The following is a 17596-nucleotide window of genomic DNA, read 5'->3' on the forward strand; positions in this document are numbered from 1 at the left end:
AATTCAACTGCCTTTTTACAGTCTAAAGAAATAACTGTTCTTTCAATTTAATGGAGTTTATTAGTAGGATAAAGGCCACAATGGAGTCTTACACCAGACCTAATACAGTGATTCTTGAGAGGTTGTATGGTGGCAGGTAACTCCCCATGGAGGACAGCTCAAACTAGCTTGGTTGGTATGAAGTAAATCAACAACTAGCAAGAGCCTCTGCTTGCAGGGCACTCTTGGTGACTGCATCTTGATGTAAAAACTAGTGATGCAGGTGCAAAATGAGTTGAAGCTAGACCATGTCTGGTTTACATGCATCTCTCCAGGAAAATGTAGAGGTAATCTCCTCAGCAGTCATGTTAATGATATAAATAATGTATAGTGTAACAAAAGGAAAAAAATAAATAAAAATTTGGTGTGACTTACATTATTATGCATACCTCTCTGCATTGCTCAATACACTATTTAGCAGTATGCTTTCTTTTCATTCATTTCAGCTTTACTGCCTATTATGCAATTTGTTTTCATGATCTGAAAGTAGCCCCTTGATACTATTGTTTTTCATGTTGAGATCTTAGAAAAAATAATAACTTGGGGCAAGAATAATGTAATTGGAAATATCTTAAATTTGAATAATTTTGGGAAGTGGCAAGAGCAGAAAGCAGGGGCCAGGCTTGTAGATCAGCTATGTGTATGGTGACTACACTTACTTTTATATTAGTGCGATTGATAAGAAAATTTATCATATAATCCAAAGGCTGTCCCTTAAAACTTCCATCAGGTTTTAGCCACAACAGAAGGGCTTCCATTTGCTTCCATCCTTATGTTCCCTCTTTTACACATTTTTTTATTTATTTTTTCTCCCTTTTGCCCAATTTCTCTTGCATACTCTCATTTCAGTGCACGTATTCTTGCCCCCCCACCCCACCATATGCTGTCAGTCATTTGACCTTGTGTCATTCTTTTCATGCAGTCAGATCATCTTCAGGTGCTATGCTTGACTGGATTAACCACTCCACATTTTATTTCTTCACTGTACATGATGTGCCAAATCTTTTATGCACTTTCATTCCCAATTAAGTAATTTCAGTTGCTTTGATATTTATCTTTTAAATAATATGTTTATTGGTACTGTTATTCTATCATGCTTTTTTTTTTCTTTCTTCTGATTTCATACATATCTTTTCTTTCATCATACACTTAAGACACTTAACCCCTTTACTCCCTCATTAGTTCATTTTTTCATTTTGTCTTTCATGTTTTCAAGGTTGCACATGATCAAAACAAAATACTTTAATTTTTTTCCATCTCCTTAGTTTTTTCACTTATCTTTTATTGGGTAATAAAAAAATCAACCACTTAATTTTTACTCCTTTCACACACCATCACCATACATAGTCTTGTTCACATTCACCTTTGACTTCCATCTTTACATATTAAACATGTTACCAACTCTCTCTCTCTCTCTCTCTCTCTCTCTCTCTCTGGAAATGGAATTTAATTCAGCAACAATTTACCACCATAAATATCAAGAGCCATATAAATTTCAGAAACAATGTAGTATCAAGTCAAGTAAAGGTGGACTAAGGAAATAGTCATGATTCATTCTTATCTATACAAGCATGGAATCATGGAATGGGAGACATGAAAGAGCTCTGCAGTAAAGGGATGGGAGGATCACTGGGACATAAAGAGGATAGGAATAACATGAGGAGAGCAAAATGTTTACAGCATGTGAGACTCAGGCACGTAGCAATATCAAGAGGTATGCAGTCTTCTAAGTGACGAGAGGCGTGTGTGATGTGAAAAGAATTAAATGAAATCAGTATACAAGTACATGCATGTATAGGTGTGCCATGCCTACCGAAAGTGGAGGGATGAACTTTAAATTAAGGGAGGGCAAAGATGGCAAAGGACAGCATTAATCTGCTATCTAGAGAGAATGGGCAAGGATGAAGTGACAATAAAAATAAAGTTGATGCTGAAGATGAAAGAGTATGATCCCTCCATGAAGTGGGGGAAGAAAGTGTAAAATATTTTAAAGTGGAAGGAAGAGGAAAAATAAAAGAGTAATATTTTGGAAATGTGCAAATATTATGTGGTTATCCCAATAAGAAGATTCCAAGGAACATTTGTCAGACTAGATCAGGTTTGACCGAATCTTGTTTTACCTCTGCAGAAGAATCTCCATTTATTCTTATCTGTGGTTTCATTCTTGCATGCTGTAATTATCTTTATTTTCCTTTCTCCCTTTTATGTACATACTTAGGACTCTGTCCTCTCATTCTACTCAAGATCATGACATCATCCTAATCATGACATCATCCTAAAGATTAGCACTCCATGGTATGTTCTCTCAAACATGTGAAGCCTTGTTAGATTCTCATTGAAGACCAATAATAGGATCATTATTTCCTTCCCCAGAATATGAGGTTACAGCCTTTGTGAGAGATCCTGCACGCCTTCCCGAAGAACTTTCATCACAGGTAACAGCAAAGACTGGTGATGTCTTGGATTCAAAAACAGTGGATGAAGCTGTTCAGGGTCAAGATGCTGTTGTTATTCTTCTTGGAACAAGGAATGACTTGAGTGAGTGAAGCAGCTACATTGATACCAAAAGCTGGAATTTTTTACATATATGTAACTGTGTACTGTAGTATTATGTAAATATATTTGTTGACTTATTGATAAATATTTCATAAGGTCCAACAACAGTGATGTCTGAGGGAACAAAGAATATTGTTGCTGCTATGAAGAAACATGGAGTGAAGAGGGTTTCAGCTTGCCTTTCTGGTATGATTCTTTCTTAATGTAATTAAGTTCATGATATTTTTCAAAACTGCAATCCTATATGATCTTTGCAAAATTGTGTTATATAACTTTAAGAAGTTAAGAGACATTAACATAATCAAACTACAATACTAAAAACACTGCTTAGATGTGTTATCTATCCCTAAGGAAGAATCTGTGTTCTTAATTAGATCACTTTCTTTACAGCTTTTAACTTCAGAGAAAAATCTGCAGTTCCAGAGAGATTTTATCCTCTTTTGGAAGATCATGAAAGAATGCTGGAAGTACTAAAAGCAAGTAACCTTGAATGGGTTGCAGTGCTGCCTCCACATATAACTGGTGAGACTTAGTTTTCCTCATACTGTATATAGTTGTTGATTACATCCCTTGCTACAAACTCCCAAATTTCCCATTTCTGTGTTTATGATACAGAAAACTAAGATGTGGAGGAATGCCTGTGAATATGGTTGTGAGTGTGAATGTATGCATGTTGATGCCTTCTCTGTCATCTACTTTTATGAGGATGTTAGCCTGGTATACAGACAGACAGATGGTCCAGATAGAAGGACATAACCTAACACCAAAAACATTACATAATTACTATCAATTAATGATTGAGAATAATGGTCAACTCTTGCATTAAAGAGGTTGACAGAATAGGGATGAGAGAGAGAAGAAGGTCTTGTGCAGCAAAGCCACAGGAATGGGGGAAGGCATACAGCTAGCAAGATCAGAAGAGCAGTTGGCATGAAAATAGCAGTAGAAGATAGCAAGAGATGCAATATTGTGGCAATGAGAGAGAGGCTGAAGACAGTCAGTTAGAAGAGTGATAAGACGAAAAGCTTTTGATTCCACTGTTAATAGATTTAGGAGAACAGTGACCGTCTACCACAGCAGCAATAGAATGGTCAGAAAGGAAACTTAATATATTACAGAGAGTTACAGAGAGAAGAATAAAAGCCATAGGAGGATAGTTTGGAAATCAAAGCTTTGTGCTAGACTCTTTTAAAAGCCTTTGATATGTCTATGGCAATGCAAAAGTTTCACCAAAATTCCTAAAAGAGGATGACCAAGACTCAGTAAGGAAATTCAGAAGATCACCAGTAGGACAGCCTCGATGGAACCCATACTGATGATCAGATAGAAGGTTGTGAAGTGATAGATGTTTAAGAATCTTCCTGTTGAGGATAGATTCAAAAACTTTAGAGAGACAGAAAATTAAAGCAACAGGATGATAATTTGAGGGATTAGAATGGTCACCCTTCTTAGGAACATGCTGAATGTAGGCAAACTTCCAGGAAAAAAGGAAAGGCAGATGTTGATAGACAGAGCTGGAAGAATTTGACAAGGCAAGGTGCAAGCATGGAGGCACAGTTATGGAGAACAGTAGGAGGGACCCCAATATGTCCATAAGTTTCCAAGGGTTAAGGCCAGCATGAGCATAGAAAACATCACTGTGAAGGATCTTAATGGATAGCATGAAATAGTCTCAGGGTGGAGGAGAGGGAGGAACAAGCCCTGAATCATCCAAGGTAGAATTTTTAGCAAAGGTATAAGCTAAGAGTTTAGCTTTAGGGATAGATGAGATGGTGGTGGTGACACCAGGTTGAAATAAAGGAGGGAAAGATGAGGAAGCAAAATTATCAGAGATTTTTTTGTCTAGGTGCCAGAAATCATGAGGTGAGTTAGATCTTGAAAGATTTTGACACTTTCTATTAATGAAGGAGTTTTTGGCTAGTTGGAGAACAGACTTGGCATGAGATTCAGTTGATGGAAGACTCAATACTCTAGAGATATGATATAACCTCTAGTTTTGATAAGTCATTGATGTAAGAGGGGCTCTGGCCTAGGACAACAAAAAGGTCCACTGAAGATGCTGGTCCACAAAGAGTGTAGCCCAAAAAGGATTATCCAAAACTTGAGAAGTGTCTCAAAACCTCTTGAAACAGTTCAAGTCAAAAGTAGAAGGAAATATAGAAGTAGGCATGAAGTTCCAGTTTACCAGTAAAAGAAATGAAAGATTAAGAATACTGGTTAACTTGCATTAGAGAGATGTACAGAATGTGAGTGAGTGAAAGTAGAAAATTTTATATGATGTAAGGTTGTGGGAAGAGGGGAGGCATGCAGTTAGCAAGATCAGAAGAGCAGTTAGTGTAAAAATAGTGGTAGAATATAGCACAAGATACAACATTGCGGTGATGAGAGAGACTGAAAGGCAATCAGTTTAGAGAGTTGATAAGACAAAATGCTTTTGATTCCACCCTGTTCATGAAAACAGTATGAGTGGAAATCCCTATAGATGTGAAGCATACTCCATACATAGGCAGATAACTCCCCTGTACAGAGATTGCAGTTGGGGGAAAGTGAGAAAAATTGGAGGAGATGGCTCAGTACCTAACTTCATGGAATCTATTTTAGCCAGAGATGAGATATGAAGTTTCCAGTTTGGTTTATAAGTAGAGGACAGACCAAGGATGCTCAGTGTAGGAGAGGGGGACAGTTGTGTATCAGTGAAGAAGAGGAGATACATAGTTTTCTGGAAGGTTGTGTCAAGTTGATAGATGGAGGAATTGGGTTTTTGAGGCACTGAAGAACACAAAGTTTGCTCTGCCCTAATCAGAAATTTTAGAGAGATCAGAAATCAGGTGGTCTGTGGCTTTCCTGCATAAACTGCTTAATTCCTGAAGGGTTGGATATCTAAGAAAAGATCTGGAAAAGTGCAGAGTGGTATCATCAGTATAGAAGTGGACTAGACAGTTGTGACAGCCTTGTGACAGGCTTGGCTGAGAAGATCATTGATGAGTGATAGAAAGACAGGACAGAACAGACTTAGGAGAGTTAGGAGACTGTACCACAGCAGCAATTGAACAGTCAGAAAGGAAATTTGAGATGAAGTTACAAAGGAAGGATTGAAGATGTAGGAGGGCAGTTTGGAGATCAAAAGTTTGTGCCAGACTCTATCAAAAGCTTTTGATATATCTAAGGCAACAGCAAAGATTTCACCAAAATCCCTAAAAGATGATGACCAAGATTCAGTAAGGAAGGCTAGAAAATTTCCAGTAAAATGGCCACAACAAAACTCATACTGGTGATCAGATACATGGTTGTGAAGTGATGGATGCTATCTGGCATGTATTTTTTAATTACTAACCACTCTGAAATCTTTCCTCTTGTTCTGTAGCCACCCTCAGAGGTTATACTTGTTAGGAATTGTAATATCTCTTTTTTAATCCCTTTTTTTCTTATTGATGCCTATAAACATTTCATAGATCGTTTTTTTTTTTTAGTGTTGTGATTGTTGCATATCGTAGTGAAAGGGTGAAGAACCTTCCTGTTGAGGATAGATTCAAAACTTTAGGAAGACTTTACCCTCATAATAACATTTCAGCCATGTCATGTAACTGATGATGGGCAAGAGTGTTCAGCTTCAACCTAGGAGGGAATACTTTAATCTGCTTTCATGTCCCTAGATAGGCAGACATTTGGCATCTTAATGCATGTCACCAGTTGCCCTTCTTAGGAACAGGTTGAATACAGAAAAACTTCAGCAGGAAGGAAAGGTGGATGTTGATAGAAACAGAATAGTTTGACTAGGCAAGCTGCAAGCACAGAGGTACGAGAATGATAAGAGGGAGTTTAGCTTTTCTGGGATCAAAGCTACAGAGGGCATGGAAAATGTCATCACAAGGAAGATCAGGCAGAATATGGATAGAAGTTGAAAACAAAGGATTGAAATAAGTCTGGAATCATTCTGTGTTGAGTTGGCACCAAAGATTTGAGCAGAGTTTAGCCGTAGATGTACAAAAAGCAGTTTTGCCATGCGAATGAAAAAAAAGGAAGGACAGAAAAAATTTGTGGCTAGATCCCAGTAATTATGAGAAGAATAGATCTGGTAAGATTTTGACATTTCTTATTGATGGAGATTTTCTGCATGAATCTAGTGACATTATCCATTTATTGACAACAGTACCATGTATTTCTAAACCAAATACACACTGTACTGTCATTCACACTAGTCATGGCTGAAGCAAGAAAATGCTTGTTCCTTCATGTGACATAACATGATTCTCCCTAGTAGCTATTTACGATAAGCTACACGAACCTAATATAATGTGAGAGATGTAGGACCCGTGATTCTTTCCAGCTGTGCAATGCAGGAAATTAAGTAATACCATGCAGCATGCATAAGTTGCATGGAAATTTTTTCATGAATGACATAACAGTCATCACTACTGCAGCAACTATGCTGGCATTGCAAGCAACAAAAAATACAAAAAAGTAAAGGGAAAAAAACATTAACTTAGAAATTTCACTAAATTCATTTAGAAGTTTAAATTTGAAAATTCTACTAAATTCATTCAGAAGTATGAATTTTGCTGATATTGCATATCTTGGTTTTAGATTTCAGTCTAAGTTCTTGTCCAGTCTACTCTAGAAAGACATGATTGTTATACTATGAAACTTAAAAAAAAAATTTGTATCAAATATTTCTTTATGAGATATGTTTCATTATAGTGAGTGTTTGGATAGAGACAGGTGAGAGAAGACTCCTCTGCATTGCCCATCTCTTGGAGGCAGCCACAGCTGAGGAGTCTTACTCCAGGGGAGAGTGATGTGTCAGAGGTACATGGTTAATTCCATGATAAGGACATTATTTTTTTTATTTATTTATTTATTTATTTATTTATTTTTTAATGTCTGAATTTTATTTGTAGCGTCAGCTTAGACTTTCAAATAAACTGTCATCAGATACATTTTCTTCTTCATAGTCACTTGTCTTTCTCAATTAAATCATAATTTTCTGTGATTGCAACCCATTTCCAAAATATATCAAAATTAGATAATAACAGGTTGCTAATAACAGAACATACATTCAGTTGTTGCAAACATAATCATCTTAAATGGTTATTTAAAGATATATGTAACTCATTTGCAGATGATGAAAAAGCTGGTGATGTCATCATAGAGCATGGCATCAGTCCAGGTCCCAGAGTGTCTAAACATGATCTTGGTCACTTCATGGTGTCTTGTTTGTCTTCGGATGAAAACCTTTACAAACTCTGTGGCATTTGCAACAAACCTCAGTCATAACTGCCATTAGTTGTAAAAGAAACGAAGATACTACATAGACTATTTTGTGAAGATACTCATGTAATCTGCATGTATTGTTTCAGTATGTTTTCACTTGTCACTAAGTGAACCAGATCAATTAGTGTAGGAAAATCTATAATCAAGACAACACTCATTAGTGCTTAGAACAAGGCTTACATAATAATGTATTTGGATCCATAGTTATTATTTATAGACATTACTATATTATATAATGAAAAAGTGAAAAATATACAATTTATCCTAAGATCTTATATTTATAATGTTGTGGACTGGAGAACTCAAAACAATAATGCTAGATGAATATGAAGATGTCATGACCATAAAATGTTCAAGATTTTTTTATAAGAAAATTGCAAGTAATCATGTATTCATAATTGTATTCATGTAATCATGTATTCATAATATAATCATAATGTATTCATGTATAAATAAATATACACATATCTTTACTTGTGATAGTTCAACTTAGTTATTATGGCTTTACTACACATGTAGCAATACATAGTATTCACCAGAAATTGTACTTCAAAAAAAAAAAAATATATATATATATATATATATATATATATATATATATATATATATATATATATATATATATATATATATATATATATATATATATATATATATATATATATATATATATATATATATTGGAACCTTGGTTTTCAAACTTAATTTGTTCCTAAAATGCCATCGAAAATCCAAAATGTTAAAAAACTGAAACTATTTTCCCCATAGGAATCAATGTAAAATAGATTAATCCATTCTCAGACATCCATCCACCAAGTCTTAGTGGGTAATGACTGATGCTCCCACTGCTCAGATGGCCACTTCACAACATCTCCAACTTAGAAATTTTTTTTTTATCCAGAAAGATGTATTGAATGGACTTAGTGACACAGAACTCATGAAAAGATATTGTTTAGACCATGCAGGCATTCTCTTTGTCACTGATCAAGTGAGGAAAGCATTACAGAGTGACACAGAGAGGAGCAACCCACTCACTGCCAAAATGAAGGTGATCTATAACACTTAGACATCTTGCTGCTGGGAAAAGCTATTGGAAAAATGTAGTTGTGAAGTATTGATGGCATTGTGGGTCATAGAGAGAGCCACAGAAGGCTTGAGATTACTCCTGAGTGCCAAACCTTGTTTGCTTACATTGAGGTTCTTCAATGGGATCACATTTAGTTTATTTCAAAGATTGAAATATTTTAGAAATATTTATAGGAAATATTTATAGAAACTATAAATTAGTAATAAATGGCAGCTTTTGCTACGTCTTGTAGTATTTGAAATCAAGTAACTTTGTTCAAAAACCAAATCATAATACAGCAACTGAAGCAATTGTGAGTCAGAAGTTTTGTTAGAAAGCTGAATTATTCGGAAAGGGAGACATTCGGTAACCAAGGTTCCACTGTGTATATATATATATATATATATATATATATATATATATATATATATATATATATATATATATATATATATATATATATATATATATATATATATATATATATAAGAGATACCGCATTTTGAAACTCGCAAAACTTTGAAAGCGTTTTTCTCTGTTTTTAATTTTCAGCGCTGTCACTCTGGCTGCAGGTGTCTCATCAGCAATATCTCTTTAATGGGTTGAGATAGAAAGTAATGATTGGTATCAAAATATTGAGTAATTTATACCCTTTACAACTATTTAGTTGAATTACATTATGAAGTCATTAATTAGATTACATTATTGAAAATGTATAAGTAACTGCATTTTATTTTTTGATACAATTTTGTTTAAGGATATCACATAGCTACATTAAAATTGTATCCAGCACCCACACATTGTTTCCTTTATTCTATCAAGTTGTTTTATTTCCTATGTACTAATAGGAGAATCACAATCATTAAATTTTTTTTTTAAGTGAACTTATCAATTTTATGAAGCAAAAACATAAGCAACATACAAGTACTTCCTAAGATGAATACAAATGAAGAAAATGATACAAGCTTAAAAAAATAAACTGGAAAAAACTAAAACAAGTGAACTAATAAATGTTTTGAAAATATACTGGAACAAAGGATAATAGAATATAAAGAAATAATAAAATCATCCAATACTTCCAAGGTTCACATGGGCTTCCCCCATGCTTCTTCAACTTTTAGCAATATTTTTCTTCCTGTGGAGGGTCCTGACTCCTCACGGGGTATGCTGTTGTTCCCCATAATAATGAAAGGTTTATGTGTTGTGTAAAAGCAAAATCAAAACAGCAGCCTATCATTTAAGGGTAGCAGGCAGGCTTGAGGGAGGGAGAGTGTGGGTGTGATGATGGGGAGGTGTCCCTTTGGAGGAAGGATGCAGGGTGTCCTGACGTGACATGTAACTTGCAGTATGAGCTGTCATTGGCTGGCTCTTCTCATGCTGCTTTGGAAGTCACTTCTCTCTGACCCCAGCAACTATCACTCAAGTGCGACAAGAAGGTTCCATGGATAATTTCATTTGGGTGGATTTTTGACCCTATTGAAGGGTCCATTCTGATGTCCATGCTCTCTACCATCACAGTAGGCGAGTTAGGGAAGATATTGCAAGAAAAATAATAATTTCAGTCACGAGGTTGCTTATGTCTTAGGCTGGGCCACTCGCAATATACCCTAGCTACACCAAAACTTGAGGCAGGATTTCACTGGGTTCCCTGTGGTCTGCAGGTACGGAGACACATACTCAGCACCTGGCGGAGTTCCCATCACATGGCATTCACCAGCCACATACACTCAGATTGGTAGGACAGGGAGAGAAAGAGGCCAAGCCATGTGGACACAACATTTATTCTTTTTGTGGTCACAATACACAGTCACAGGCACAATCCCTGGCTTTCCTAGCTTCACAGTTGCAGACACCACATTCTGGCCACAGTTCCCCTAGCCAGATGGCGCAACACACACACCACAAGGCGGAGACAAAGGCAGGGACAGGTAGAAGGCGGCACACATCTGTCATACACTGTAGTGTGACAACAGCTAACTCCAAAGGCCATGTCCTCGACACTGCACCTTGGGGGTAATGCCAACTCTTCACTGTTCTCCCACCAACCTCAGCTGTTCCGCCGCCAATTCACAATCCCCTCACACACTCACACAGACACTCTCGTACACCCAGAGGCACATTCATAACACTTTTCCTCCTTGCAAACATAGACAACCCTGGCTATCACTCATGCAATCACATTTCTCATGTCTGCTAAACTGCGTCTCTCCCGCTATGTGGCCCAAAGCCCTGCTGTATTCTCTCCCCTTGCTCCAAGCATTGTCTACGAGGAGCAAGGACACCGCCTTGCTGTGTGCCCTCAACTTCCCCACTTGGAGATCCACACATACTCCTGCTCACACAAGGGAGTCTATCCACAGGCATGGACCCTCCAAGGTTGCAATGGTGAACAGGTAGGTGCTCTACCATATCTCACTCACCGACGTCCACCATCACAGGCCCAGCACAGCGCCACACTCGCCAGTGATGGCACACAGCCACTCAGTAGCTTCCAGCATGCCAAGCACCTCTGCCACATCCTTCCTCACAAGCATCTTCCTTCAGCCTGTATCTGCCACCAGCCAACAGAACATCTATCTCCACTCTGCCTGCCACTTACACAGCCATGGACACTGGCACCTCACTCTAGGTGGAGCTGTGTGACCCTCAGCTGAAACACCACTCCACTGTCCAGCCTGACTGTGCCTCCAGCTTCCACCACTTTCTCAGGGATCCTGCCAGTCCCTCGAGTGGTGTCCTGTCTTGCCACAGTTCCAACAGCAAAGCCTGCAGGATACACAACTGTTACCCTCCAGCCAGCGTGACCTATGTAGCTGGCCACACCGCCTCTTCTGGTGGCTCAGCTTGCCAGCATTCTTCACCTGGCTAACAATTCCTCTTCTGGTGGCCCGGCTTGCCCATGTCCTCCAGCGAGGACATGGGCCCCACGCATCCTCCTGGTTTCCCGTCACTTCCTCCTGGGTGCTGCACTGCTCTGCCACCTCTTGCTGATGTGTGGCCGCTTCATGCTCTGCCTCCCCGACCTGCCTCCTGATGTGAGTCGCAGTCTCCTGGAGTTCGTCCTTGTCACAGGCACAGCGCTCACTGATGGACTCCTGCAGTTCCTCCTCACCACAGGCACAGCGCTCACTGACGGTCTCTTGTGATTTCTCCTCACCACAGGCACAGCACTCACCGATGGTCTCCTATGGTTCCTCCTTGCCACAGCACAGTGTTCACTGATAGTCTCCTGGAGTTCCTCCTTGCCATGGGCACAGATCTCATCCATGTATCACTAGCCCCAGTCCTGCACTGCCTGCATCTCACTCTACAGGGTGGGTTTGGCATCCTCCACTGTCTTCTGTGTCTTCTGCTGTGCTGCCTCCTTTAACTGCCATGCCATCTGTGCCCACCATTCCATCTGCTGTGCCAACTGTGCCATTGCCTGTGCCCGCTGTGCTGGCAGCTGTGCCATCTGCAGTGTCTGCTGTGCTGACCATGCCATCTCCTGTGCCTGCTGCGCCATCTGTGCCATCAGCTGCATTAACAGATTCATTTTGTCTGGCTTCTCCTCTGGGGCAGGGGGGGAGCAGCCCCGCCAATGCTTGGCAACAATGCACCATCTCCCGTGCTGCTCTCCAAAGCTGTCCACCACCTTGCTTCAGCCCATGTCCCCAAACGAGACAGACTATAGGACACAATCTCAAATTCCTGACACCACTGTTACAAAACCTAGACCGTCACCAGCCTCCCACAGCACCTCCACTCCTATGCAGCAACCCTGGTCATACCTCATGTCAATGCACCAGCCTCACAGCCGCATCTCCAAAAGTCCTGGGGCCATACCTACGAAGAATACTTTGTATTGTTAAGTACACTTAGCAGATGAAAGTTTAGAATCTTACACTTAAGTAGTGGCGGAAAGCTTCAGTCCTATCTTCCAGAATACTTACTCTGTCCAAGTATACTTAGTAGACAATGAAGTTAAGTGTTGTGGATAAGGTGTCTCAACTCACTTAAGTATTCACAACACTTAAGTATTCACAATCAAGATGGACACACCACAAGGAAAGAGGAGATGGAGGCCAAGGATTTATAGGCCTAAAAAAGACATTTTAAATGTGTATGAAGACACTGAACTCATAATAAGGCATAGACTGGACCGTAAGGGAAATATTACTGGTGTGCAATATCGTGAAAGATGCCATTGCACCCAAGACCAACAAGAGCAAGGCAATAAATGCAGAAATGAAGGCGGCTACAATACTGTGGTATTTGGCTACTGAGAAAATGCAGCTCTGCAGTGCTGCACTGTGCCCTTGCTCGGAAGAGAAGATCACCGCCCTGGCTTCCATCATACCACCTTTCATACCTCAGAGCCCCTTTCTCCTTGTTCCATTCCAGGGTCTTATTTCTTTCCATCATTTTTCCATTCATTCTGTCCCATACATTTCACTTCTCTGTCTATTTCATTGTTCCATTTTCTCACATCCCATTCAGCTCCCACTCTGCCTCCTCTTGTTACCACCCATTCACGCTCATTTTGATTCCTCCCAGCCATTCTCATCACCCACACAACTTGTACTCCACTCCTGTCTGTCATTCTCATGCACCTCTTCCTCCATTTGCTTCCACTTTCATTGCACAGGTACACCTTCCTTGCTATTCTTGCATCATCCATTCTCTCAAGCCTAATCTTGTACTTAAGTGTGGCTTTTGTGAGTCTTTCCCTAAAGATGCTCCATCTCATATCACCTCAAGGCTTTTACTGATGTGTACCTTGGTGCACTCAGTGCCATCCTTGTTACTCTATTCTGGCACACTTCTAACATCAATTTCACTTTCATTCCATGCAATCACATCCATACCATACATTATACCTGGGACAGCCACAATCCTCCACACTTCTCTCAACACATCATACTTACTTGCTCTCATCCTTGCCACGCTTCCCAATCGATCTACCCACTGGTTTACCATACTTATCTTTTCATTCTTTGCCTTTCCGCACCCACTAGGACTCATCCACATCCCTAAGTACTTGTAATCTTGCACCTGTTTCAACTCATTCTCTTGAAGTCTCCATACCACATTACATCCTTCTTTTTCTTCTCAATCATTTCTCTCACCACAAGCATATTGTCCTCAGCTCTCCTATCCACACGAAAACCATTCCTGCCATTTATTTTTTTATTTCTCCTAGTGTTGTAAAACTTGGTTCAATTCACTTCATCAAAAAATACTTCACCTTTACAAAGGCTATTTTGCTGTGATTAAATCTTCCTATTCTGTGTTATCCTCCTTCTTCTTCTTCTTCTTCTTCTTTTTTTTTTTTCACCTTAAACTGTTATAGCATGATTGCTCTTTGCCTACGAACACTTCAACTTTATGTATTCACCTCTTTACTGAAAAACAGATGTAGTGGAGATGGTTCTACATCACCTTAAGATCTTATGCTTTCCCTCATCCACTGTGTTGATAATCAGTTATCCTTTGCCAATTCAACAATATGTTTCCTTTTAACTCTTTGTTTCCTTCTGTGCACCACTCTTCCCAACTCAGTTTTCTGCGGTTAAAAGCCTCCAATCACTAGCGAGTTATTGTTCCTTTGGGAATTTCTCCAAGCACGTGTATGTATCTATTAACATTTTTTCATGCTCTTCCATACTCCAAGTGTTGGTCTCTGGTGCCCCATATACATGCTTTTTTTCTACCTCTTTCCTTTGATTCCTACCTCTAGGTCTTCTGCCAAACATCTTTCCTACTTTACTCCATCAATCTTTTTCCCATGAACATCACTCCCTCTCCTCTCTTCATTATTCTACTTTTCTTCCACATATAATATTTGTCTTCTCCTGTATCATACAGTTTCATCTCAACTTGTCCCACAGTGTCAGGTTTCTCATCCTTTTAATCAGTCATTTAATTCAGCAAGTGTTGACATATTGTTTACATTTGTATATGTTATTTTCCAATATTCACCACTCTTCTTCAGTTCTTTTTTCTCTTTTTATTGGTGTGAAGGTACCACTTTTCACTCTCAAGTCCAATGAAAACCACCTGATTTTCTTTTTTTTTTCTCCTCAGTGCTTACTGCATTCACTTCAGCTCTTTCTGTTCCTTTAGGTCCCTCCTTTTCCAGAATTTTTTTTCCAATCATCTGTACTCACCAACCACTTTCCAGTCTGCTATCATTTCCTCCCTCCTCTTCTCCCAAAACACACACAAAATTAGTATTATAACAGAACTGAAGTCTGCTATCATTTCCTCCCTCCTCTTTCCCCAAAACACACACAAAATTAGTATTATAACAGGAGTGAACTATTTCTACTGATCCAGGTATGTGCATATGAAAAATTTATTTGTCTTAATAATTTTTTTTACTTATCCAAACTAACCTCCACACTGGCAATCAGTTGAATGGGATTCTACAGTTTATGATGATGAAAAGAAAGAACATCAGCTATTATCAATCAGTGCTCAACATTTCATTATAGCACTTGTTTCTGTTAGTCTCTTTCACACTATATTTAACTCACCTGTGTGCTAACTTTTCAGTATGAGAAGTGGTTGGAAAAGTTGAGGAGTAAACTCTTTAAATCATAATAGGACTTTCTCTGTTTAAGAGATAAGCTAAACATGCTTCATGTGTTTTATAGTGGTGAAATAAAGTTTTAAACAACCTATTAGTGCAGAAGTAACACTCTTGGCCTATAATTGAGGTCCTGCTTGCTTCTTGGCATGAGCAGAATGCTTGCAATCTTACTACCTTGTATGTGTGCTGTTCTCCAAAGACTGGAAATAGTTTACATCTTACCCTTGAGGGATGAAACGGGTAAGGTATTCAAAGATATTTCACCAAAAAATGAAGATACTAGTAGAAGGCTCAATAAAGAGCAACATTGAAAAGGTTCTTATGAAGGCCTTCAAAAGCAAGACAGTCATAGCACTAGTGGCACTCTAGGCTGAAATTAAGTAAGTGACACACACAAGAAAACTGTAAGTGAAGTTGGGAGTTGGGTGATCATTGTTTATCTTTGTCTCAAATAAAAACCAGAGTGGAAATAAGGCAAGTGACACAGACAAGAAAGCAAGAGAATAGCCACTATATTAATATAGATCACAGATGCCTCTATCTCTAATCAGTCCTTTAGTGGAAGTTTTATGTTTAACCATGGAGAGAGAGAGAGAGAAAAACTCTTAATTCTTTCTAGCTTTGTTACTTATTTCAAGCCTACCTAATTATACACCAGGCTGTGGATGACCCAGGGAAAGCACCACATATTTTTCATACATGATCCTGTCAGTCCCTGTGGAAAGAAATAGTCTCTTGGCCCGCTATACTACACCCAAGGAGTCATGGCACAGCACAGCTGGCTACACACATCAATGCAACTCCTGACAAAATAAACTGGTTTATCTCTGCTTCAGCATAAGATTGTTCACTAATTCGAGATCACAGCAAAAGCAAGTTCTTCCTATGGAGTGCCCTGCACTCTGACTGGGTCCATGTGGCAATGGCCCTGACAAGTGCACCTACATCTCCCAAGGGTCAATGAGACTATAAATTTCATGCACTTACCATTGTCACTTTCCATTCACCTCTCACACATAATTGCTCTTATTTTTTATTTATTTACTTATTTATTTTTTATGTAGGAGGGACACCGGCCAAGGGCAACAAAAATCCAGTAAAAATAAAAACATCCACTGAGCTGCCGGTCCATGAACAGGGTCCAAAGCCATAGTAAAAAATTGAAGGATAAGTGTCTTGAAACTTCCCTCTCGAAGCCATACTGGCAATCAGATAGGTTGTGAAGAGATAGATGTTTAAGAATCTTCCTGTTGAGGATAGATTCAAAAACTTTACATAAGCAGGAAATTAAAGCAACAGGATAGTAGTTTGAGGGATTAGAATGGTCACCCTTTTCAGGAACAGGCTGAATGTAAGTAAACTTCCAGCAAGAAGGAAAGGTAGATGTTGGCAGACAGAGTAGAAAGAGTTTGACTACGCAAGGTGTGAGCATGGAGGTGCAGTTTTGGAGAACAATAGGAGGGACCCCATCAGGTCCATAAGCCTTCCAAGGGTTTAGGCCAGTGAGGGCATGGAAAACATCATTGCAAAGAATTTTAATAGGTAGCATGAAGTAGTCAGAGAGTGGAGGGGGGGAGAAACAAGCCCTGAATCGTCCAAGGTAGAGTTTTTAGCAAAGGTTTGAGTGAAAAATTCAGCTTTAGAGATAGATGTGATAGCAGTGGTGCCATCTGGTCAAAATAAAGGAGGGAAAGAAGCAAAATTATTGGAGATATTTTTGGCTAGGTGCCAGAAGTAAGAAGTTAGAAGTTTCACAGTCATTCCTCTTTCATTCAGTACTCTCTTCACACAGTTCATCCACTCCAGGTGTGGTCTTCCTTCTACTGCACGTCTGACCATATTAATCTCTTTATTGTCCTCCATTTTTTCCACATCCCCACACCATCTGAACACACTCTGATCTTCTTGTCCAGCCAACTCTTTCAAAATGCCAGTTCTTCTAACCTCATTTCCTATTCTATTCCTTCATGCTATTCCACACAAACTCCTTAAGCACTTCCTTTCCATTACATTTAACAATTTCTTCTCTGCTACTCTGCTATTCCCTCATGCAACTCCCTCTTTACATTCATACCCAGTGTCCTATATTT

General features: G+C 38.9%; 1 protein-coding gene across 3 annotated transcripts in view; it reads left to right on the forward strand.

Annotated features, from left to right (window-relative positions):
- The window catches only part of LOC135093238 (methylglutaconyl-CoA hydratase, mitochondrial-like), a 14627-nt gene extending 6292 nt beyond the window's left edge, over positions 1–8335 (forward strand). For all 3 annotated transcript variants that reach the window (XM_063992256.1, XM_063992255.1, XM_063992253.1), the window contains 4 exons: positions 2413–2577; positions 2692–2781; positions 2986–3117; positions 7715–8335. In XM_063992256.1, coding sequence (XP_063848326.1) covers positions 2413–2577; positions 2692–2781; positions 2986–3117; positions 7715–7869 — 542 coding nt within the window. In that variant the 3' untranslated portion in view covers positions 7870–8335. The remainder of the gene's footprint in view (positions 1–2412; positions 2578–2691; positions 2782–2985; positions 3118–7714) is intronic.
- The last annotated feature ends 9261 nt before the right edge of the window (positions 8336–17596 follow it).

This window comes from Scylla paramamosain, chromosome 42 (assembly GCF_035594125.1).
Source record: "Scylla paramamosain isolate STU-SP2022 chromosome 42, ASM3559412v1, whole genome shotgun sequence".
Taxonomy (NCBI): domain Eukaryota; kingdom Metazoa; phylum Arthropoda; class Malacostraca; order Decapoda; family Portunidae; genus Scylla; species Scylla paramamosain.